This window comes from Cydia splendana, chromosome 11 (assembly GCF_910591565.1).
Source record: "Cydia splendana chromosome 11, ilCydSple1.2, whole genome shotgun sequence".
Taxonomy (NCBI): domain Eukaryota; kingdom Metazoa; phylum Arthropoda; class Insecta; order Lepidoptera; family Tortricidae; genus Cydia; species Cydia splendana.
In genome coordinates, this window is record NC_085970.1 from 385,420 (window position 1) to 410,955 (window position 25,536).

At 42.8% G+C, this 25,536-nt stretch overlaps 3 protein-coding genes across 4 annotated transcripts in view; 2 read left to right on the top strand and 1 right to left on the bottom strand.

Annotated features, from left to right (window-relative positions):
• LOC134794704 (kinesin-like protein Klp68D) overlaps nt 1-4,322 on the top strand; it is a 55,291-nt gene extending 50,969 nt beyond the window's left edge. For both annotated transcript variants that reach the window (XM_063766482.1, XM_063766483.1), the window contains 3 exons: nt 440-776; nt 1,638-2,236; nt 2,488-4,322. In XM_063766482.1, coding sequence (XP_063622552.1) covers nt 440-776; nt 1,638-1,875 — 575 coding nt within the window. In that variant the 3' untranslated portion in view covers nt 1,876-2,236; nt 2,488-4,322. The remainder of the gene's footprint in view (nt 1-439; nt 777-1,637; nt 2,237-2,487) is intronic.
• Nucleotides 4,323-8,927: 4,605 nt separating this feature from the next.
• On the top strand, nt 8,928-11,720 carry LOC134794686 (uncharacterized). The gene has a single exon (XM_063766455.1). It carries the CDS (start codon nt 9,053-9,055, stop codon nt 11,000-11,002), a length of 1,950 nt encoding a protein of 649 aa, XP_063622525.1. The 5' UTR covers nt 8,928-9,052; the 3' UTR covers nt 11,003-11,720.
• Nucleotides 11,721-11,832: 112 nt separating this feature from the next.
• Nucleotides 11,833-25,235, bottom strand: LOC134795190 (eukaryotic translation initiation factor 2D). The gene is made up of 12 exons (XM_063767019.1): nt 25,043-25,235; nt 24,709-24,967; nt 22,987-23,159; nt 22,429-22,579; nt 19,228-19,462; nt 17,936-18,065; nt 17,035-17,131; nt 16,560-16,774; nt 15,770-15,911; nt 14,484-14,636; nt 13,829-13,972; nt 11,833-12,012 (listed from the first exon to the last, which is right to left on the bottom strand). Exons 1-12 carry the CDS (start codon nt 25,096-25,098, stop codon nt 11,914-11,916), a joined length of 1,854 nt encoding a protein of 617 aa, XP_063623089.1. The 5' UTR covers nt 25,099-25,235; the 3' UTR covers nt 11,833-11,913.
• Nucleotides 25,236-25,536: the final 301 nt, after the last annotated feature.

A 25,536-nucleotide genomic window follows, 5' to 3' on the forward strand; every position in this document is an offset into this window, starting at 1 on the left:
CAGTCTCAGCCTCTCATAGAGGCTCAACTGCTGATCGACCCCAAACTTAGGTACCTACTTAGTCAAAATTCATTAAATCTATAGAAGTGCTGAACATATAGCATTCACAGTTTTTAAGCAGATTCGGCGAATCGTTCGACGAACGCTAGTATATTCTTCTGTTCTAGCTCGAGGCTATCAGCACCTGAAAATGTGTAAAATCTATGAAAAGGTCGGCCCCCAAAGATTGACAGCTGAAGAAGATGGCAGTGTACAACTATTCACCAGTACAGCGCCATGTATTGTGATTTTTTGTAGTACCTGACCTGATCGTAACTCAGTCGTCAAATGCCAACTTTTGACAACCAGTGTTGATGCATAACAAACGAGCCCGGGCCGTACAATACAGTTGTGAAATTCCTCTTAAAAAAATAAACAGTGCTAACACGTTTTTTCTTAGTTCCAGCAGAAGAAGACACAATAGACACCGCCAGCCTCGAGAGCGAGCACATTCTCGCCGAATCCACCATCGAGCAGGAAAAATGCAAGACCGAGGAGCTCGAGCAACAGATCCGGCAACTGGAAGAGCGACTTGTCTCCGGCGGAGGCGACGGGGACTTGCTGGACGATCTCAGGCAGTCGCGGGCTGTGCTCGATGCTAGGAACATGGAGATAGCGGAGAGGAAGAAGAGAGAGGTGGAGATGCAGCAGAAGATTGATTTGGAGGAGGAGACTACGGCGTCGGTGACTCAGACCTTTGCTTCGTTGCAGCAAGAGGTTGACCATAAGACACAGCGGTAAATAACATTCTATAGAGTTAGTATAGTGACGTGACGACCTGTGCGAAAATGATGGTCGTAGTAGTATGTAGAAAAGACTACAGCGTGAATAAAAACAACTTCTGTCTCTTTGTTCTTCTGTTGCAAGTCTAGTAGTGATAAAATTATTGTAGCATATTTCTTTAGGTAACTCCATTTGAAGCAGTATGTTGCGCATGCGAAACATTAAAACCTAAAAAAATTGCATCTAGATGACTCAATGAAATAGTAGATTGTACAACAAGGGCATAAAGTGACCCATTTTTACCCGAGGCAATTTTTTGGTCTGAGCGAAGCGATGACCAAAATAGTAGACGAGGGTAAAAATGGACATTTATGCCCTTGTTGTACACTCTGCTTTTCACTTCGATTGCGAGGAAAATATACAAAAAATCAAATATTTTAGGTTATTTTAACGTATTTATTCAAGACTAAAGAAAATTGTTCTTGGGCCGGTCGGAGGCGCGGGGCACGCCGATCGGGAGAGCGCCGGTCGGGGGCGCGCCGGCAGGGCTGGCAGTTTGTATGGCAGAATTTGGACTTTATTGCTAAGTCAATAAGGGTCGTAATAGATGATTTTACTTTATGCTCTAGAGCATAAAATGCGATTTTATGTCGTCTACGCACGACATAAAGGTGCACACTTTTTGAGGATGAGAAGTGAAAAAGGTATATGATACCTACGGACTGTTTTAAATCAATTGCGAAATTATTAGAATAGTCTTTTCGTAGGTAGTCGTTTCTTGGCGCTTTGAATGAATATGCAGCATAAATGTGTGCTGAATTTTAACGTAAAATAAAAACAACTGTAAAACTGCAATTTACTTACTTACATTCCAGATTAAAGAAATGCGTGACAAAATACGCCGCCCTCCGCGAGGAGATGGTCGAGCTCCGCGAGGCGCACGACGGCGAGCGGCGCGAGCACGAAGCCCTGCAGGCCGCGCTGGTGGCGGGGCTGCGGCGGCGCCTGCTGCTGGCCGACAGCTTCGTGCCGCTGGCGGGCCGCGCGCAGGTCGCGAGGCTGGCCTACGACGACGACCAGGACGCCTGGACCAGAGCCGTGCCCGACAGGTGACCTCTTTTAGAACCACTCTCGGTACATCGGGCCGGTTTAGCGACGGGAGAGCTTTTATCGGCCGATAGTTTAGTTATTACTACAGTAATTTAATATTATATTATTAAGAGTCGAATTCATTTCAGGAACGTGAGTAGGGCAACATCACAACGATAACCAACTCTCTGTTTCCAGCGTGGAGCCCCTAACGGTCCGGCCCGTCGCGGGTCCGGGACGGAGGCCGACGTGCGCGGCGGCGGGGGGAGGAGGGGGGGGAGTCCCGCCCGCGCGGCGCCGCGCCGAGAACCTGCTGGACCTGGCGCCGCTGCCCCTCCCCCCCACCACCCGCCCCTACGTCCCGCCCCAGCCGCGCCTGCAGAGGGTATGCCCCGACCTTACACTATTTACCCATCCCATGTTCAATTTTGTATCTTTGCTAACCAAAATTTCAGCGTAACGAGAAAAGTACAAAAAAAAAACCATAACCTTTATGGTGTTACCTTCTTAGGAACGAATTTTAGGCGGCAACAGTTTTAGTAATCGAAGCCGAAACAAAATTGAAAAACCCTCGATAGAAATATCTTTTATCAGAAAGGTTCCCGATTTTCGCTATAACACTTGTCTTGTTTCCAGTCAATGGAGAGCTCCATGAAGAAGTCTCCGGAGCTGGAGGCCCCCGCCCCGGGCCCCGCGGTGAGCGTGCGCAAGAGTGCGCGCCCCGTGCGGCCCGGCACCGCGCATGCGCACCACCGCCTCGGCACGGCCGGCGTGCGGTAGCCCCGGGGCCGCTCCAGCGTGCGGTAGCCCCAGTGCCGCTCCAGCGTACGGTAGCCCCGGGGCCGCTCCAGCGTGCGGTAGCCCCGGGGCCGCTCCAGCGTGCGGTAGCCCCGGGCCCGCTCCAGCGTGCGGTAGCCCCGGGGCCGCTCCAGCGTGCGGTAGCCCCGGGGCCGCTCCAGCGTGCGGTAGCCCCGGGGCCGCTCCAGCGTGCGGTAGCCCCGAGGCCACTCCAGCGTGCGGTAGCCCCGAGGCCGCTCCAGCGTGCGCTAGCCCCGGGGCCGCTCCAGCGTGCGGTAGCCCCAAGGCCACTCCAGCTCTCTCAAGTGACATGTCTCATACACTCATCAAACATTACTTGTCCCTCCTGAGACTTGTGTGACATTAGTTCTTTTATCACACAAGTTAATATAAGGATTCAATCAGAAAGTTAGGTTTAGCCCTTAACCGGAGATACATTGACTTGATTGCGGTGTACGTCCCACATTTACTAGCACAGTAAATGATCCTGTCTCTCTGGATATGATGATGGGAATCTGCCATATGGAGGCAAATTTTTCCCAATGGATGTTTTAGAATAGTAAACCCTAGTGAACCCATTCAAACTTAGCCAATCTGTCAAAACATCCCTACTATATGGTGTACATAGCAACAGTGATAAAGACAAGCTGTATTTTGCTTCACTTTTTAACAGACTGGCTCTGTGGAACGCGGTTGCTAGGATTTAATATTCTAAAAGTCCAGTATAAATGTTGTGGTGCGCGGAGGATGTCCAGCATCCTGTGTGGCAGCCACGGGCCTCAGGATAGTGTTAGTCTGAGTATGCGATATTTTTATACAATATTATTAATGCCAAACGCCCCGCTTAATCGCGTGGCTCGTTGATCTCTGTGCGCGTTACGCCTTTACCATGATTTTATATTCCAGTGTGGGCAGATACTAATTAATAAAAATGCCTAGTGTAGAAACTTTCAAGCGCTTTATTTCCATTTAGGCGTAGTCAATCCCGGTTGTTTTTGTTTTAGAATGATTTTATTTTACGGTTGTTATTTTATGTGAATTTTATTTTACGCTTCACATTAAGTTGGAGCAGGTGATATTAGGTAGTTTGTTACACTTATTTGTATGTATTTAAATTCAATTGTATCGTAAAGTAAATGAAATTGTAAGATAATTTGATTGTACCAGACACACCAGCATCTCACGGAGATCCTGGTGCGAGTTCAAATGTTTACCAAAGACGGAAACTGTCCATTCCACGCACTTGTCCCACAATTGTTGATATTACCAGTGATCATGTTCCTTTACTTGTAAAATTCATAAATCGTAAGTGGTTTTGTTAAATTATTATTAATCTAGACATGGTTTCTAGTCAATGATTCTTGTATACAGTTAATGTAAATAGTTATTAGATATTAAAGTACCTATAGATAGTGGCAGCATAGCCAGTTGCAAATGTCGCACAATGCTGGTGCCTCGCGTCGTGTACTGTTCTGTATCTAAAATGCTTTATTTAGAGAAAATGTATTAAATTCTGTCTTAAAAGCCTTCATTGAAGCTGTTTTTATATTGGTGTATTTAATTTGTGTTTAAATTATGAACGGAAGAATGGAATCATGTGATATGTATTGAAACCGCTAGTCAGCTGTGCCGCGTACACGCTTATACTCACTAATAAAACAGATTAAATTTTACCTTCTTTTTTTGTGCCATTGGTGTTTATTCCTCACCCTCCTGCCAGGCTACCACTCTACCACAAACCCGTCAAAAATACATAAGATACGAAACAAAACATTGACATCACTTATTATTAACATTGCAAAAGTATTCAATATTCGATCCAACACTAGATATTAGGCTTCTAATATTCCAAATTTCTACAAATTAATAACCAAATCTAAAATCACAGGCTGTGGTCAGGCGCATGACATGACAGATGTTTGGATGTTTCGCGCAAAGACATTTGAGATCATATTTAAACTGACAGAATTTATAGCACGAGGCGATTCTTTTTGGTGGTAGTCTACTTAAACCTGTCGTTGAATTTAAACGTTGGATTCAAATAATTTCTGAACGGTTTGCGCGCCATCACGTCGATAATGAAACAGTTTCTGAACGCATTCTAGGGTTGTACACATGCTTTTGTTATCGATTTATAAGTAAATTGGTTAATTTATTAAAATAACAAATCAGTAACGTAAAACTGCCTGCCACTTATCATATATCGCACATGTAGATACAGTGCTTTTTAGAACTTTCCACTATATTAATATTAGTTGTCGAGCGGACCCCAGGTTTTGAGCCGTGGAAAAATACCGGGATAACGCGAGGAAGAAGAAGACTGTGACTTTTATAGACTGCTTTATAGGGTTCCGTACCCAAAGGGTAAAACGGGACCCTATTACTAAGACTCCGCTGTCCGTCCGTCCGTCCGTCTGTCACCAGGCTGTATCTCACGAACCGTGATAGCTAGACAGTTGAAATTTTCACAGATGATGTATTTCTGTTGCCGCTATAACAACAAATACTAAAAACAGAATAAAATAAAGATTTAAGGGGGCTCCCATACAACAAACGTGATTTTTGACCGAAGTTATGCAACGTCGGGCGGGGTCAGTACTTGGATGGGTGACCGTTTTTATTTGCCGTTTTTTGCATTATCGTACGGAACCCTTCGTGAGCGAGTCTGACTCGCACTTGCCCGGTTTTTTTTAAATTACGATTCAATAATTCTTGGTAATTTATAATTGATTAACTGTGCGTCATGCGAATATTTACGACGACCTAGGTGCTGTCCGAGGCGTTTACAATCACACTGGATGGATAAATACAAGTATATATTTCAATTAATGAACTGACAAGGTTAAGCTATATAAAGAATTTGACGACCGGTCTGGCCTAGTGGGTAGTAACCAAGGCCTATTGACTTCCTTGAAACGATGTGACCCTTCAAAATTGTATATGTGTTGTCCGTTCCCAGACGAGATTGCCAGTAATTAACATAAAAATATTTTACTACAGCAACATTGCTAGAACTGGCTTTGTCTATACGATTTCTAGGAACAAATGAAATTATTTTATCAAATATATTTTGATTTGTATTTTATGAAGTAGTCATATGTAAATTATTATTTATATTTTGATATATGTAAATTGTTATCTATTATATTTCAGTTTGTCTTTGTCTATGTTCATAAAATCTACGAAGGATAGACGTGCCTCTACCCTCCTTAATAAAATTAAAAAAAAACTTTGTCAATAGGCCTCTTTGATAGGCCTTGATTTGGGTCTGGCCGGTAAGAACATAGGTCATTACAAAAGTCTGTAATGTCAATGCTGTCAGTAAAGTAATTTAACGCAAAAATATCATATCAGTTTTCATATAAAACGATTTATTCACTTGAAATATATTTATTTAGGTTCCTATTAATTTTTAAAATAAAAACTATTCATATGTACGAGCAACATATCTAAATGCGTCTTCGCACAGACAGGCTTAGTTAAAATTAAACCGTTGTCTCTCTTCCTTCCTTGCTGTATCCAGCAATGGCGACTTTATCAACAATTCTTATCCGGATTATGAAAAGCCCTAATGTGTGTGTGGAAACCAGAAACAGCGATAATTTCAAGGTAAGAAATATATTAATATTTAAATAAAAATGAGCGTACTAAATTACCAAATTCAAATATAATAATTTAATCTTACTATCCCCGTAAACCCGCGGACGTTATATCGCGTCCGAAATTATAATCAAAATTCATCATAGATGTAAAACTTCACATTGTTTGAGCTGGTAAATTTAGACCCTAGGAATTAGCGACGTTAGTAATTAGGAAGTTAGATTATATTGTTTAATTTGTGACTATTTTGTTTTAGAAATTGAATCAATCAAATTGATGGCTTGAGCGTGAGATAATAATATATTATAATCCTGGGCCGTCATATGATTTCTTGGAAAAAGCTCAAAGGGCACGTATCTGCCGCATATCCAGACTAGTTTCCCGGTGATCAAGAACGCCGCGCGGAGCTGATGTGAAGCAGAAAATGTCCGATAACCGGATAGATGTAATAACAACTTGTAACCATTTGCCATATCAATGTATGTATTCATATGTATTACTCCTAACATATATACAGTAATGCTAATAGGAATGAAAATATTTATATCTTAATACGTAACTTTTTGTTACCTTTTATATTTGACGAATTTCTAAATATAGTACCTAATCATTATCTTTTAACGTATTTTTTTATTTATTTGTGATATGCTAATTTAAGAGCCCAACAACGTGCACACTAGCGCCACTGCTAAATAATCGTGATTATTTAAATTTAAAAAAGGGGCCGCTACGGACTGTATTGTGTATTTAAGTACCTTTTGAATACATCAAACTAGTATTTAAGTTGCTGGATTCGTCGATCTATGTGCTCAAAACAAAAACGGCCGTTTTAACTTTGGACGGGTAGATTGACGAATCCAGTAACATAAAAACTAGTTTAATGTATTCAGTAGTGGCGCTAGTGTGCATGTTGATGGGCTCTTAAAAACCTGACCCCAACAAAAAAGAAAAAAATACAAAAAGAAATTCCCTCTCCGGGATTCGAACCCAGGACCATTAGCTTCCTGAACTGGATTACTGCCAATACCCGCTAGGCTAAACGAGTTGTCAATTCTAATTACAATGGTATCCTACCAGAGCGCTAGTAGTATAAACGAACTTTTGAAAGGGACATTTTTTTGTATGGAGTTATCGTTCTTCTCCTAGTGAGTATTATATTCTTTGGTAGTAACCCTGCCTGTGAAGCCGATGGTCCTGGGTTCGAATACCAGTAAGGGCATTTATTTGTGTGATGACACAGATATTTGTTCCTGAGTCATGCATGGTTGTTTTCTATGTATTTAAGTATTTATATATTATATATATCGTTGTCTGAGTACCCACAACACAAGCCTTCTTGAGCTTACTGTGGGACTTAGTCAATCTGTGTAAGAATGTCCTATAATATTTATTTATTTATTTATAATTCAATTGAATATAAACGAACTAATTTAAATTATAATCACATAAAATTAAAACTAAAGTTAATCGTAGAAATAAAATTGGTCTATTTCCACAATTTTGGGAATGATTTGACGCCACGGTCAAAATTAGCCAATGCAGCCTAATCCATTTGTGGTTGGATATCGTATACGAATGCGTTTTTCATATAACATGCGTAACTCTATATTTAAGTATTATTGACTTCACCGATAAAGCAGCTCTTGCTTTTAGTTCCATCAGTCTAAATAGTCTAAAGGCCCCAGTACACAATGGGCCATCGCCGGCCACTCCAAGGGACGCATTTATGCGTTAGAGGGAGCAAGTGATATTGCTATCTCATTCTACCGCATGGCTGCGTCCCTTGGAGTGGCCGGCGATGGCCCATTGGGTACTGAGGCCTTAACGCAGATGATACGCTGTCACTGAGGCGGGAAAGGTTCCAAAATAAATTCCGTTGATAAAATAAATTAGAAATTAGCCGCAGACAGAACTGCCGGAAGACGGAATCCGATAAAATACGGCGAACGAACCGCGCAGGCGTGAACAGTTGCGCGAAATTGTTGTCACACTTCGCGTTTACGGCTTTGCACAGTGATTCACGCATGAGTGAAGCCTTACGCGTAACCTGTAGGACTAGCACAAGAGCGGCGCGACAATATCTCGCCTTAATTTTTTTTTACCTGCCTTAATTGCTCGAATATGAAAGATAAGATGATAGATGACGTTTTCGATGTTGGCGATGGTAGCGGTAGGCCCTCTGTTTATTTTTCGTAGCATCAACCTTGCATTATTTACCTATTTCAAATTACGGCCATGCCTTTGTAGTTTTTACTACTTTTTAGTCATTGTAGCACGGGTTAAGCAAATTATACACCTAAAGGCCCCAGTACACAATGGGCCATCGCCGGCCACTCCAAGGGACGCAGCCATGCGGTAGAATGAGATAGCAATATCACTTGCTCCCTCTAACGCATAAATACGTCCCTTGGAGTGGCTGGCGATGGCCCATTGTGTACTGGGGCCTTAAACCTTCCTCAAGAATCAATCTATTCATAAGTGAAAACCGCATGAAAATCCGTAGTTCAGTAGTTTTTGAGTTTATCGCGAACAAACACACAAACAGGCAGACGCTTTGTATTAAGGTGTAGTGACAATGCTTTGAGTACGGACGGAACCCTAAAAACAATGGGCTATTAAATAAAACCACGTCAAAACCTCAAAACAATATCATCGACTTTTATCGTATAGTTCCAACGTCAAGCAACGTACATCATGCGGACATCACTAAAATTTTAACCGTCGTTCAAATTCAAAAGTCCGGTTGCTTTGTTTCGGTTGCAAAATGTAATTTTTTATAAATTTATCAAAATTCTGCACAATTATGTCGGGTAAACTGCAGGACTATCAAGTTTTAGACGTTCTGTGCGGCGGCACGTTCTACAAAGTACGGCACAAGGTCACCAACGACATATTCGCATGGAAGGCGTACGATTGCACTGCGTACTCGAACGAGCAGCTACGGGGCGTCGCGCTCGACGCGGATGCGATAAACAAAGCCTGCGGCGGCGCTGCGGCCCTGCTGCGCGTGCACGACACGGTGCTGCACGCGCCCTCGCGCACGCTTTACTTCGTGTTGGAGCACGGCGCCTGGCGCAGCCTCGCCGAGCTCATCGACAGCTGCGACTCCGCCGACAAGTGCGCCTCGGAGGCCTTCGTGTGGCACCTGCTGCTGGAGCTGGCGCGCGCGTGCCGGGCGCTTCAGAACGCTAAACTCTCCGTCCTACGTGTCTGCCTCTCGCCAGCTACAGTTCTTGTCGAAGAGGGCGGTGCAGTGCGTTTGCATTGTTGTGAGCCAGCGGCGGCGCCCGGGGCGCCTACCACTCCCGTCTTGCGGCAAGTCGGCGACCTGCTGAGTGTTTTGTGCGCCGCGCCCCGCGCCGACAAGAACTCGCAATACAGCGACGATCTGCTCCATATTATCGGTTTCCTCACGGACGAACGGAACTCGAATCTACACCCAGATGTCATACTCTACCACCCCACGGTGCTTGCCAACATCGAAACGTTTTCTCGCCCCAAACATTTGAGTGAAATACTTGTCTCGGTTGATTACTCACATTCCACTTCAGTGAACAAGTGTGACTCTGAGAAGGCTGTGGAGTTGAGCAGGGCCGTGCAGCCCGCGCCGCGGTCGTCGAAATCGCAGGAGAGCCCTATCTACTGCAATATTACTCCTAAAAAATATTGTAACAAAGAAATTTTTGAGTCTAACTCGCCTCAAGGCCAGTTGTCCCCTACTATAGCTGCCTTGGCTCTTGAGCTGCCAGGATTTGTTCCTCGCAGCCGAAAAGCGATAACTGGAGCCCTGGACACATACACTGCGGCCCAACAAGTGACAGAAAACACTTTGAGCCAGCAATGGATGTCTCGCCTCATTGCATTGAGACAAAGGGAACACAGTCTCAATCAGAGGGAAAGAGACCTCATTGCGAAGGAGATTTTAAACAGTCCTGCTGCTAAGATCATTCCTCTGAATGATTCTGAGGTGCCAGCCATTAGTGAGAGTAATGGGATCACCCTGCCTCCCATGATAACACAAGCAGAGGATAGGAAGTGGGTGTCGCGCCGCCACAGGCGAACTAGCTCAGCGCGCCTCAAAAATCGACGAAAAACTTTCGCATACGAGGATTTGGACAGCTCCCTGTCTGCTGACAATGGAGATGGCAGCATGATCATCACGGCCACCAAGTTCACCAAGGACAACATGCCTAGGAACTTGTTTCCTGAACCGGCTAAGAAAGTGCACTTTACCCCAGTCAACCCTTTTGCAGAGAGTGATGAAAGTGTGACCCTGACCTTCTATGAGTTAGAAAATGTTGACAAGGAAGGCTACCAACTGCCAAGACAGCAGGAGCAAGTGGTCAAAGACATTTCCAAGTTCAAATACTTAGATTTAGAGAAGATGACTTCTGAGAAAAGGGCAGCGATGCCCTGGAGCCACTCTTCACCTTCTAAGCAGGCCAAGATGTCACAGACCATATTCTCGGACATCACCAACACTAAAGGAAATTTAAGAAAAACCCCATCAAAGTCGAGCATCACTTCAAAAGGGTCAAGTATCTCAAGATTCTCAATAGCCTCAAGCAAAAGCCAGTGGAGTATGGACTCTAGTAGCAAGGCAAGCGATGGTAGCATTGCTGACAGGACTAGGGCCAGTATCCGGCAGTCCTTAGCACAGACCCCCATAGCCCCTGATGCTAAAAAGAAAAGCAGGAAATCTCTGCTGCCCTTCAAAACACCATTTAAATTCATCACCTCTACTAAAATTTAGACTAAAATTGTCCCTATGAACCTAGGCTTAAGAACTTTAAGACGTTTGCAATATTAGTGCCCAGATTTTAAGTGATAATTTTATTTTAGTAGTGTGCTAGATTTATAGTTTTGATATATTTTTTTTATTTTGAATCAGTGATTCCTTAAGCGTTTTATATTTGGTTGTGGTGTTTTAAAAATGAAGTGTACCAGAGTACATATAATTGCTCTGCTAATGTCTTCTGTAAGTTTATTAGTTACCTCTCCTAGTGCTAGTAGTAAGTGCTGCTTCATATTTCTCCAGTTGAAAATTGGATCCAGGTTTGTATTGTTTTATTTTATATTATTTTAATTGTATTATAATTGAGAAACGGACATCAACCCACCAGAAACTTAGAATAGTGAAATTATATAAATGAAATATATAATTATTGTACAAATATGTTTACTAAATGCAACTATGCAGCTTATTATGTTGTGCTTTCTTTGCTTTTTACATTTGGTGTAAATTTCTTTATAGCAAGTTGTGTAATATCTAGAAATAAAGTGCATCTGAGGAACATAATCAACGAGTGTGATATGGACCACCCAATGGATTTGGGATGGCCCAATGATATTAATGATGTATTATACAAAATTTTAACTTGTTTTGAATATTTACATAAGTGATAATAAGGATACTCATCAAACATGTTTAGTCTTAATGTCTTCCACTTGTAATAAAATCAACATGAAATCTAAAAGTTTATAAAATCTATTTTTATACAGATTAACAGATGCCATATTTTAAATTAAATTAATTAGATCATTATTGTAAGTAACTAGGATAAGAGATTAATAAATAGATAATTTTAAGCAGTTCAGATTTTTATTGATCCTTTCTTACACAGTTAGTATCACGGGTCAGTAGTGGTGAATGTGGTGCGGAGGTTAGCTGCCCTTCTTCTTCTTGAGCGCCTTGTCGGCTCCTTCTACGAACTTCTTGGGTAGGCCATACTTCTCTATCAGCAGTCTGGCCACATAGTATTGCTGAAAGAATAATATGATTTCAGTGGTGTGTGAGATAAGATAATCTTTAAGAAAAAGAAAAAGGATTTTTAAAGAATTACCTACTGAAACTAGTTAGTACAGTTGGTGGCCTAACATGACTTACTTTAACTTATGAATCCAGTTCTCTATACAGCTAATAGGTATGGTAACTATGGTATGGCGATGTGTGTACTTAATTTGGGGAGCTTACTGGTAGCTTTGGATGTTTTTTTTTTATAATATGATGTTATACTGTTTGGCCGCTCCTGGGGCCAGTTACAGCTTATGTTGCGAGTGGGGTCAGAAGGGCCGCGGCTTTGGATGTTTGGTTATCTGTGATTTGGAGTTGGGGAGGCCACTGCTATAAAGCAGTGGTAGTTGAGTGCTATGAAGTGCTGTTTTTAAACTGGAGGTTGCCCTAAATCTTTTCTATTAAAGCTTCCTCACATTGAAGGGTCTGAGTATGTCACTTCGCTCACGCTCTATTGTGGGATAGGGATAGTGTAGATACTGTGGATTTGCCTGATCGCCCTGGAGCATCAGCTGATCGTACTTGGAGCCGGGCGAGCGCGTGACGCCGCAGAAAGCCGCCGCTGGCAGACTCGTACTAACTCTGGCAGGGTGAAGCCAAAGGCCTCCAGGTTGACACTAGTGTCACCTGCACTGGTAGTATACCTGATCGCCCTGCAGCATCAGCTGGTCGAACTTGGAGCCGGGCGAGCGCGTGACGCCGCAGGAGGCCGCCACTGGCAGGCTCGTACTTACTCTGGCAGGGTGAAGCCAAAGGCCTCCAGATTTGGAACTAATGTCACCTGCACTGGTAGTAGGGCTTCCAATACCGGGATCCCGAAATACCGGGATCCCGTCTGTTTAAACGCATTTTTCAATACCGGTATTTTTTAAAGCAATACCGGGATCCCGGTATTTTCAAAAACAAGGAATATGTGCCGATTATAACGTTTAAAATCCATTAAAATGATCAAATTCGGCTGTATCAAGAAGATTACTTGCCCATTTAATTAAAGAAGATCATTTAATTGAAACAAGATCTGTGTATATGCGTTAGATAAATATTTGGTGATGAATTCTGATGTTCAGGTATGATATTAATATAAGTCCAAGATATAAGTAGTTCTCAAAATTTTATCAAAACGTAGAAAGAAATGAATTGTAGTATGGCAAACGAATTTTTGATGCCAAATTTGAATATTTATTGGCTGGTTTATTAGGTTGAACTAAAAATGTAACTGGTGAAGTCAACAAGGCGGATAAAATCATTGTCAACCTGGAGGGTGAAATGATAATCATTGCAGATAGCGATTATTGTTTAATATCCTATGCTAAGGACATACATATCTGGTGTTACAGTGAGCCTTTTTTAAATAAAACTCAAATTTTTAAGCGATTCATAGTCAATACCGGGATCCCGGTATTGATGAAGATAGTTTCGGTATTAATACCGGTATTGTAAGAAGTCCGGTATTTGGAAGCCCTAACTGGTAGTATACCTGATCGCCCTGCAGCATGAGCTGGTCGTACTTGGAGCCGGGCGAGCGCGTGACGCCGCAGGAGACCACCACTAGCAGGCTCGTACTAACTCTGGCAGGGTGAAGCCAAAGGCCTCCAGGTTTGGCACTAGTGTCACCTGCACTGGTAGTATACCTGATCGCCCTGCAGCATGAGCTGGTCGAACTTGGAGCCGGGCGAGCGCGTGACGCCGCAGGAGGCCGCCACTGGCAGGCTCGTACTAACTCTGGCAGGGTGAAGCCAAAGGCCTCCAGATTTGGAACTAATGTCACCTGCACTGGTAGTATACCTGATCGCCCTGCAGCATGAGCTGGTCGTACTTGGAGCCAGGCGAGCGCGTGACGCCGCAGGAGGCCGCCACGCCGCGCTGGCAGGCTCGGGCTAACTCGGGAAGGGTGAAGCCGAAGGCCTCCAGGTTTGATACTAGCGTCACCTGCAAATACAATGGTCATGCTAAGTTAATAGTAGTATTGGTAGTATAAAGGAAGCTTTTGGACCGTTTTCGGATTTTTGTTCGGTGATAAGGGTCAATTTCGAATGGCAAAAAAAGCTATCTGGTTGGTACGTACTGTCAGCAAAACTATTAGCGTAGCACCTCAGGCTGTTTAGTCAAGATGCCAATCGCTTACGCTCTGTTTGCTAATGTCTCTGTCGCACTAATACGGAAGAGCGATAAGAGAGAGATCTGAGAGATACTACCGCATCGTTCGCCCCGGGACGAACGATTCTCATCTTGGCTACACTGCAATCGCGCATACAGTATGATTTGGCTTTTAGGTCTTGACAGATAAGGTACAATGTACAGTAAATTGTAAAAATATGGGTGCATACAACTTACACAAAAATAGGTCCCATATCAGGTCTTATTTCGCCGATTTAAGAGTTACGGGACATCTTTTTGAGGATGCGTGTACCCATATTTCACTTAACGAGGTGGTGCGTACCTTCTTGTTCCCGCTGCGGTTGACGACCTGCATCCGTATGGGGTCCAACTTGGCCTTGGTGAGTCTTGACGTGCCGTCGGCGAATTTCATCTCCGTACACGGCGTGAGCTTCGCTTGCACGCCCGCCATTAATGCATCCCATTTCATGATTTCCTGGTATCAACACAATTTACGTATTTAGATCATTTTTAGGGATCCGTACCCAAAGGGTAAACCGGGACCCTATTACTAAGACTCCGCTGTCCGTCCGTCCGTCCGTCCGTCTGTCACCAGGCTGTATCTCACGAACCGTGATAGCTAGACAGTTGAAATTTTCACAGATGATGTATTTCTGTTGCCGCTATAACAACAAATACTAAAAACATAATAAAATAAAGATTTAAGTGGGGCTCCCATACAACAAACGTGATTTTTAACCGAAGTTAAGCAACGTCGGGCGGGGTCAGTACTGGATGGGTGACCGTTTTTTTTTTTGCATTATGGTACGGAACCCTTCGTGCGCGAGTCCGACTCGCACTTGCCCGGTTTTATTACACCGTGTTCCATAATAGATTGAGACCGAATATTTCTTGCTGGCTCAATAGACCCGACGTAAATAATATTACACCCTGTTCTAAGTACAAATACCGTTTCCTCCGGAACAATAACTCGTAAGTGTAGCTAAGGATTGTATCAAGAAAATTCGTGACCATCAGCTGTCGCTCCGTTGAGTTGGATACGGGAATGTTAGCTTCTAAGGTTATGTGTTCCTCCTTAGCATTAAATTGATCTGGTTAGGAAAATAATGTAACATAAGAGTCAAGTTAAATAATGAACCCAGTCTTCTCTAAGTAGTAGCAGTCCCGTGCTCCAGCTTCAGACTAATTCATCATCATCATCATCATTCTAGCCTTCAGTCGCCCACTGCTGAGCATAGGCCTCTCTTCGTGTACGCCACTTATCCCGGCCCTGTGCTAGTCTCATCCAAAAGTGCCCCGCGATTTTCCGAATGTCATCCACCCAACGAGCTAACGGACGACAGACTAATTATTATTGATAAAAGGTTCACCTTACCTGACCTCAATCTAAATGTATGGACTGTGTATATCAATACACCTAATAAAACAGAGTCCCCCGCGGCGTCTGTCTGTCTGTATGTTCGCGTTGAACTTAAAAAGTACAGAACGGTTTTTCATGCGGGTTTCACCTATGAATAGAGTGATTGTTTAGGAAGGTTTAGGTGTATAATTTGTTAACCCGTGCGAAGCGGGGGCGGGTCGCTAGTTAAATACTATAACTAAACACACCTGTTCTTGCGCCTGCAGAACCTTGGCGAGCCTGGTGTCCAGTACGACGGCACCTTTTTGCGAGGGCGCTGTCAGCTCTCGTGCCTTCACGTACTCTGTTAGCGAAGTGCGAAGCTCAGCGGCTGAGAGGAGGGAGCCCTTTCTAAAACCAGGTTTAGCACACATTTTATTTGGAATTTTAAATTGTAGCGCCGCCTGGGCCCGATTATATAATGGAACCGGTTTTAATTTTAAACGAGCAATATCGGTTACAAAGCCGCTTATTATTAGGCGGGTCCACACAGAACGAGCCGCCTCGCGAGGAAATTGTCGATTCTAACGAGCTCCAACGTAATGATATTGGTATTTGTAATAGTGTTAATATATATAAGTACGTAATAGTTTTAATAGGCGGATGTAGAGTGTAACTCGACAATATCACATCACGCGTGCGAGATATGATAGACTATTATCGGCCTCTTTCTAATAGTATTAACCTTTTAACCGCCAGCAATTTTTCATCGAGCGTGCTCGTGTCGCCACCGACAGAAATTGTACCACGCAGAGTAAGGTTGGCATAGTTACGGGAGTAATAAATGGGTTGTAAAAACCAAATCAGATCTTTGTCTTATTTATCAGACTGTGGCGAAATTAGCTGGATATGTTATGTCTTATATATCAGACTCTGGCGGTTAAAGGGTTAATTTGAACGATACGTGTAAATTTGCGTGTAGTCAGTCTCACGCGCGAGATACTGGTGGCACGCTCGCGCATTATAACTACTGTCATAATATGTAAGTAATATACTAACTTGAGCGACAACAAGTCGGACACTGCGGCAGTGACAGAGAACATCTCCCGCACCTGCGGCGGCGAGTACTCCACGCCATCATCATCATCCGCCTCGGCGACGAGGGGCGGGGCGAGCACGGGCGGGGCGTGGCTGCGCACGCGCGGGTGCAGCGGGTTCAGCGCGGTCACGGCGTCCACGCCCTTCTCCAGCTCGCGGACTTGGAGGTAGCCCTCCTGAAATGTGATAAACGTTACTAAAACTATGTTATCATATAGTTGGCACACATATATAATTCATATACCTAGTAATCTTTCGATGGCTGTTTGACAAAAAAATATAAACTGTAAGGGCTGCCCTTACATAAACAAGGAAGTAGATAAAATACCCCCAACGAGTCAAAGTTTAAACTATTAAGAGTAACTTATCATATTTTTTTTCAATTACTACCAAATTTTAGCAAAAAGAGTATGTTTCAAATATAAAATAAAATTACCTTTTGCATAGCTTCTAAGAACTTTCCCACTTTTTTATATGAGGACTTTTTGACGTCCATCGTTCGATCCGAGGGACAGAGGGGTAACAAGTAATTCCTGAAACATTATTAATGAAATAATACAATACAATCATAAATTAACACTGACTGTACAACTTGCGATTTAGAAGTGGTTCGCCTTACCGCTAAACCACTATTTTTACCCGACTGCCAAAGGAGGGTTGTATTTTTTTTATGTGTATGTTAGTGTAAGGTCTGAGTGGACGCTCGAGTTGAGCGTGCAGCGGGGCGGGGCGTGCGGCGTGCATGTTAAACAAATGCAAACGTATAGGAGCGGCCTTAGGGCCAGTTGCACCAATCACATTTGACAGACTGATCAACGTCAGCCGGCGCGCTCCGGCGCTTTACTACGAAACTTTCCATACATAAAAATTTAGCGAACTCTTTAACGATACGAACAGTTTGGTGCAACCGACCCTTAGTGCACGCTGCTCACATCCCGTGTGAGTTGTGAGTGAGCCCGACGCCCCGCTGCGCGCCCCGCCGAGCGAGCGTCCACTCAGGCCTTACACTTAGCGTTTCTGTATGCAGGTTTACTTAATTCTTGCTTGACAGATTAAAGGGGCCTACTGATAAACAGTCCGCCGGACGGTATCGGCCTGTTAGTTGTTCGGAACTGTCAAAATTTTGTTCTAACTGACAGGCCGATACCGTCCGGCGGACTGTTTATCAGTGGGCCCCTTAAAGTGCATGAAGTACCATTCGATTGAGGTGTTTTAGTTGTAGCAATGATATGGGGAAATATTAAAATTGTTATTAAATTGCTTGTGAAGTTTAACAACAGTCCGGTTTTTTAGTTTCCTAATTGATTTGTATACTGCTAATGGTTCTTAGTCCTTACCTATAGAGCAAACTGGAAAGTAATGGCAGTTCCACACTCTTCGCGTGTAACTTGAGGAAGCCCCGCATCGCCCACTCTAGCAATCCGTCCATATCCTTAGGAATCCCGTCGTCTCCTTCCTCCATGGGCTCTGCTGATAACATTATTAGGAAAATATATGTGTATTTTAAGTGTCAAGTGGCTGAGGTTGGACGAGGATCATTCGCGGTTAATGTTTTATGGGTCACCTGGTTACGATTTCATAATAATTCATAATTTGTTTATTGTCTGCAGAACATACGGCGTATGAGTATCTATTTACGGCGGCACCCGTCCCAATGAGGTTGGCCGGTCGTAGTTTTTTACAGATGGTGCGTACTGCTTATAGGTTTTAGACATCGGTTACACACGCTAATTTTAACGTCAGTTCAGTCCATCAGTCTGGTCAGACTGACGGGAGAATTATCGTGTAACACGCGGACTGATGGTCAGGATTGATGAAAATTTAAATTTTTAGATAATATTCGTCAGTCCGTTTTGAATGACAGAAAACTGATAGGAGACTGATCGTGTAACCTGTTTGTGTCATTCTCGCATCAGTCACCACATTAGACAAGACTAAATGACTGTGTTGCGTTCTGTGTCCAAACGGCGACTGTGTCGTAATTTCATCAGTCTGTTGTCAGTCTGGACTGATCGTGTAACCGTGTCCATTTTCCATTATTCTGGCATCAGTCAAAACTCGAATGGACTGATGGACTGAACTGACGCCAGAATTAGCGTGTAACCGATGTCTTATGTGTTAGTCTTATCAATATAGATATGATTTTTTTGGTGTGGTAAACTTTATCATATATTTAAAGGCCTAAAGGTAGGAACAGGCGAATAAATGTATGAAATTCTTCGTGCTAAGCGTGTTCTTTCTATAGTCCTTTAAGCCAAATTCCATGGAAATAAAGGAGACCTATAGCTTGTAGAGGTACTATAGCGTCACTTATAATCTATGTTAATCTTATTCTTACAGTATAGGTAGGGGTAGGTAGGTAGGTTAGACCGTATTCTAAGAGCTCGTTTGTACGACTTTTTCGCATTTTCCATTAAGTATACGCCTCGATTAATTTGTCATATTTGTAACAAAATCAAACGTTTCGTTTACGCTAGGGAGTACGATTCGCGTCGTCCCGCACGAATTTATGTATCAGATGTGGGTTCAAATATGCGGGCGGGCGCGACAACGCAAGTCACACTACACCCACTAGAGGGCGGGGGCGGGTAGGCGAGGTGGTGAATGTAAAGAAACTAAGGCAAGTAACCATTATCAGTTTCCGGCGAGTCCATATGTACCGCCTGCGCCTGCGCCTGCGCCTGCGCCTGCGCCTGCGCCTGCGCCTGCGCCTGCGCCTGCGCCTGCGCCGCGGGGGCGGGGGCGGGGGCGGGGGCGGGAGTGGCCGCGGCGGGGGCAGGCGGGGCGGGGGCGGGCGCGCGCGCATGCGCAGGCGCCGCAGCCGCGCGGCCGAGCGCCGGCCACTCCTCCTGCTGGATGTGCACCTGCAACAGTATTCCCTATAGTTCGTTTTTAGGGCTCCGTGCCCAAAGGGTAAAACGGGACCCTATTACTAAGACTCCGCTGTCCGTCCGTCCGTCTGTCACCAGGCTGTATCTCGTGATCTGTGGTAGCCAGACAGCTGAAATTTTCACAGTTGACGTATTTCTGTTGCCGCTATAACAACAAATACTAAAAACAGAATAAAATAAAGATTTAAGTGGGGCTCCCATATAACAAACGTGATTTTTGACCGAAGTTGAGCAACGTCGGGCGGGGTCAGTACTTGGATGAGTGACCGTTTTTATAGATAATGGTACGGAACCCAACCCTTCGTATGCGAGTCCGACTCGCACTTAGCCGGTTTTTTTTTAGCAATAGAAATATTTAAGGTAAAAACCCTTGATGTGTCTTTTTATTGAAAAACACGTTTTAAAAATAAGTCACGGCAAATATATAACAATTATGAACCTAATACGATCATTTATATTCTTCTGCTTTCATAAGTAATAGTTACTGGTTTTTAAAAAGCGTCTTTTAATTAAAAGACATATCAAGATCGCTTACCTTCTTTCTAATGCTAAAAAAACGAACTATATTGATCGATTTATTCACAGGCGGCATAGAGTGCTGATTAGTGATGTACCGACTATTGATCTGACCGACTAGCCAACAAATCGGCACTCGGCTGGCCGAATATACGGCTAGTCGGTCATATTCCGATGTAATACTATCTACTTCTTTTGTTACTTATGCTTTTTTTTGACATTTAGATTTTATTCTAGAAATTCTAGACTAGTATTTTTTTATACAATCTTTTTAATGTTTGACGATCCTTTTGTGAAATTCTTAGTGTTAAATTTGATATGTATAATAATTAGTGTCCGACCGAAGGTTCGGTTTCGGTTTCGGCCAGTTTCGGCCAAAAAATCATGTTTCGGCTGTAGTTTCGGTTTCGGCCAAAAAACGGCCGAACCTTTCGGCCGGGCCGAAACTTACGAAATGGTACTTCGGACAAAGACCAAAAGTTGGGGAATAAGTTGGACAACAATATTAATACCTACATATGCTGATTCATTTATAGGTACAGAAATTAATTGGTTTATTATAAAACACAATTCCACTAATGAGGGCGCCACTGGACGGTCGACGCAGTCTTAAGAGGCTGTCAATACCTATAACGCGCACACTGTCTACATTGTATCGGAGTGAATGAGATAGCTCTGTCGCACGTAGCCGTTGGCCGAGTATCAGCTCGGCCCGCGTCGAACGATGTCTTATTCGCTCTTATTCACTCACTTATTCAGTCATTTTCCTATCTACCAAATGGCAAATTTTAAGCGAGGCTAAAGGCTACGCTCAACTAGTGCCGCAAAGTTGATTTTCTCAATAGTTAATATTTTGCGAGGCTAAACAGCTGGCTATTGATTAAAACAAAGAAACAACCCTTAAAAGTGTCCCCAGTACAGTTTTTCATACGAATGCTCGACCGTAGCCTCACTTTTTACCTCAATTTACCATTGGTTTGTGAATAGAATCAGGCGTTACTTTGCGGAAATCCATATTAATTAAAACCAAAATATTACTTTGCTAATCCGCGAAAAGATAACGTGCTAGTCAATCAGTCAGTAGTCGTGCTAGTCGCACTGATTGACTAGCACGTTATCTTTTCGCAGATTAGCAAAGTAATATTTTGGTTTTAATCCATTGGTTTGTGTTCCACATGTCCTCTACTTCAGCTTAGCCTTTGGCCTCGCTACGCCATGCTCGGCCTGCTGTCTCGCTTTTTAATACAATGGTCATTGGTTGGAGTCTGTGCTCAACTACTTATCCTGAAGCCTGAAGCACGGCTTTGACTTCGTATGAAAGTTCGCCTCACTGGGGCACTTCGGACTTTTAGGCCCAGTTGAAGATCGGTACCCGGTCTTGCGATATTGTTAACAAAAAATTTCGCGCTCGCTGCGCTCGCGTTTTTGGTTGGTTTATTGGTTGACCCTGTATCTACATGTTAGCTTGACTGGTGAATGAATAGATTTAAGACCAAGAAAATTCTGAAATGATTTTGATAGTACACGCAGTGATACTAGTGCAAATGTTATTTATACGTCATAATTTCATAGAAGTTTCGACGTTTATAATAACACTTGCACTGCGTGTGTTATGAAAATCGTTGCAGAATTATCTTGGTCTAACTCTAGTCATTTTCAAAACTGCTTAAGTAACATCAATTTCAAGGACATTGGGTGTTGACAGCCCCATAATATGTGTGTAAAAGGGGTTTTATGACATTTTTTCAACGATTTTAACAAGTCTATAAAAGTTTCGGTTTCGGTTTCGGCCGAAACTAGAGCCAAAGCCGAACATTCGGTTTCGGTTTCGGCAAAAAAACATGTTTCGGTCGGACACTAATAATAATCCATTTTATTATGGAATAATATTAACATCAATAAATTGCTCTGATAATTAGATTAAGATTAATTACGGTTCATAAGAGCTTGTTGCTAGGCCTACATGAATAAAGTATATTTTTGATTTTGATTTTTGATTTTGATCGTTAGTTTCGATTTCGTCGCGATATTCACTATATTATAGTTTATAGTAAAGCTAAAAAAGAAATCTACTTAGATTATATTTCATACGAAAACCAGACAATCGAACATAAGAAAACAACCACACGGTCAATAATTTGAACAAAAGTTTTCGTAAACACCCTTAATAGGAATTCGGGTTAAAACTTATGTTGAATATTTTGCCGTTTATTTCTTTTTGTCTTGTTTTTCTGTCACTTACATAAAGTGCCGACTAATCAGCCATTTTTACCGACTAGTCGCCAATTAATCGCCGACTACGAATGAAACCGGATAGTCGGCTTTCCCGACTAGTCGGCGACTAATTCCCTAGTGCTAATGCATGCGTCTCACCTCTCCAGTGGACCGTCTCCATGTATAGAAATAAACTAGGTACAACATACCTGATGTAACCGGTCGGCGAGTCCGTCCCCGGCGGATGGAGGCGGGACAGGGCCCGGGGCGGGACCTGCCCGCGGCCTCTCGAGGCGGCCGAACTTGAACTCGCGACTCAACGTGTCGCCCACCCAGTGGGCCATTTCCATGCATACCCCACTGTAAACCGAGATAAAAAGCCTGCTAAAATTGTTTAAATATCTAAATTTATTCTGTAGCTATTCTTGCCATGGTGATGACTTGACACGAGATGAATCTCTCTCTCTATACATATTATAGTACAGTAGTACATAAAAGATAACTTTCCAAAATGTGAACGACCAAATACATTCAATAGGTCGGTGTACTACTATTTGTCACCGCCCACGTGACTTCCGCTATACATAAAGTAGGGACGGATGAGAATGACTCATAAATACACCATATATATTACAAATAAAAGAATATTAATTAATTAATTTATTTCGTCAAATGGTCCAAAATTTTTGACTAATTTATCAGTTATCCGTAGCGCTATTGGCAACCCACGAACCAGCAGGTATAACAGGATGAAGAATAATTCTCACCCGACTTTCATCAGCATCTCCCCCGACGCGAGCGCAGCGCGCCCTACAGCTGCAGCGGCCGCATTGTCAGTCGTCCGCAGCGCTAGGGGGGCGCCACGCGCGAACATAGGGAAGCCGGTGCCGCCAGTCGGTATCACCACGCCCGGCAGGTACAATGGGGCACCTCCTTGGATCTGAAACATGCGTGAGTACCTCAAATAGTAACAAATAAATAAATATGCTAAGCTCAAGCTAGCTAAAAAGGTAAGCTCAAGAAAGCTTGTGTTGTGGGTAGTCTAATATAAATACTTAAATACATAGAAAACAACCATGACTCAGAAACAAATATCTGTATCATCATACAAATAAATGCCCTTACCAGGATTCGAACCCGGGACCATCGGCTTCATAGGCAGACAAATATATTAAAAACCTGCCCAAGTGCGAGTCGGACTCGTGTTCCAAGGGTTCCGTACATTACCCAATTTTTATCAATGTATTTCTTATATGTGAAATGCGAGTGAATTGCCTTTAAAAATCCCATAGGGGTCGAATCAAAAACTAAGGTCCGACTCACGCTTGACTCCATATTTCAAATAGGTTTTCCTGACATCTACAGGTAAAGAATTAAATTGCATATTTTAATAAATTTTTAGACCGAGTAGTTTCGGAGATAAAGGGGGGGGGGGGGGGGGATGGTCATTCTTTGCTATTTTCATAAATAACTTCTAAACTATTTATTTTAAATTTCCAAAATGTATATTTGAGATTCCCAAAATGAGCTCTTTCCTTTGATATGTAGCACAATATAGTTTAAAAAACATTATTTTTTACTTTTCACATTTACCCCCAAAAGTGGCCTCCATGTTTAAAATTCATTTGTTTACGTAAGATATCCAGCTTTGGGTCACGAATTTACATATGTGTACCAAATTTCAACTTAATTGGTCCAGTACTTTTGGAGAAAATGGGCTGTGACAGACGGACAGACAGACAGATGCACGAGTGATCCTATAAGGGTTCCGTTTTTTCCTTTTGAGGTATGGAACTCTAAAAAAGGCTTTTTGTTTAATGCAGATGATTAGCCCACACAGAGTGAGCAAAGTATGTTAAAGCAGTAGCATTCAATATTTATCAATATTTTTTATAAATTTTTTTCCCAGAATACACACAACATATTAATTTTGGGTAAAAGGAAAAAGAAACATACATTTAAGGGTTAATACAGAAAGCCGACCCTGTTGAAAAGAGGACAAATACTAGGTGGAGCCAATTTTTTTTTAATGGAATCAATATATGGATTTGCCATAGTTTGTTGGAATCTTACTTACTTATGCTAAACAGAAATTTCTTTTATAAAAATCAACAGAAGCTACAATATTAGCAACATTGTCTAAATCACTAGAGTCAGACCGTAAAAAGTCTGCAGCGATTTTGATAGCCCACGCAGTGCAAGTGTCATTTTAAACATCAAACTTCTATGAAATTATGACATATAAATAACACTTACGCTGCGTGGGCTATCAAATCCGCTGCAGACTTTTATTGGTGCGACTATAAAATGTATGCAGCTGTAAATAAAATTCTCTTGTTTTTTTGCAATATCTCTAGGAACTCTATGACCTTTATATCTAAATTTAAAAACTATATCAGGACACTGTTTATGCTCATTCTACTATGTTCACCAACATTCATTACACAGAAGTGAATTGTATAATAAAAGGGCAAACTATATTTCAATACCTTAGCCAGCACCGGCTCATGCACAGTAAGCGTGGGCAGCAGGCCCGGCGCGCGCCACAGCGCCGCCACCGTCGGCAACAGCGCGCCCCTCACATCCAGCAGCAGCGCCACCCCGTTCACTACGTACACGTCCAACACTTCCCCGCTGTGCGCCGTCACCTTCACGCAGCTACAACTGCTTTTCATGTGCACCAGCTCTTTCGCCACCTCTTCTGTAGCCGTGGGGAACTCATCTAGTATCCGCTGCACTAGGTGCTTTCTGAAAAATGCAGGTTATCACAGAAAAACGTCCGAAAACTCATGGAGAACTTTACGCGCGAATAGGACACCTTACTTCTCTGAATTCTTAAGGCTGTTGTTGGATTTGACCTTGAAGGGCTTGGCAAACATTGTGGTTTTTTGTTAATATATACACTGCACTTTAATAATGGTTAGGTTCGGATTTTTATGGTGCCATGCTAATTAAAAATGGATTTTCAATGTTTTGTTTCAGGACAGGTGACGGCTCAATGACGGTGACACTGACAGTGACATCATGGTATGACATCTGTCACGCTCAATGAAGCCAACATACCGAACAAAAGATATTTGAGTAGGCTCTTTACTCGCCTTTGAATAAAAGTAAAAGATGTTGGATTTGTTAAAAACTAGAGTCTGTGAAACCATTTTCGTTAAGAGTAAAAAGCGGCAAATTTAAAAAATGAGGGTTATCGTCCCACAGAAAAAAATGATTTCGCTACTTTTTCTGCTGACAAAGCTGTTTGACAGACTATATACCTAAAGCACTGAATTTACTACGTGCTAGAGTGAGATAGTAATAGTAATACT

Bases quoted from the DNA above. Each gene is read 5' to 3' on its own strand.
- LOC134794686 (XM_063766455.1), top strand. From the start codon at position 9,053: ATGTCGGGTAAACTGCAGGACTATCAAGTTTTAGACGTTCTGTGCGGC.
- LOC134795190 (XM_063767019.1), bottom strand. From the start codon at position 25,098: ATGTTTGCCAAGCCCTTCAAGGTCAAATCCAACAACAGCCTTAAGAAT. The intron at 22,580-22,986 runs GTGAGAATTATT...CTCGGTTTACAG, and splicing joins GAGATGCTGATGAAAGTCGG to TGGGGTATGCATGGAAATGG. The intron at 17,132-17,935 runs GTAAGGACTAAG...ATAATGTTTCAG, and splicing joins CTTTCCAGTTTGCTCTATAG to GAATTACTTGTTACCCCTCT.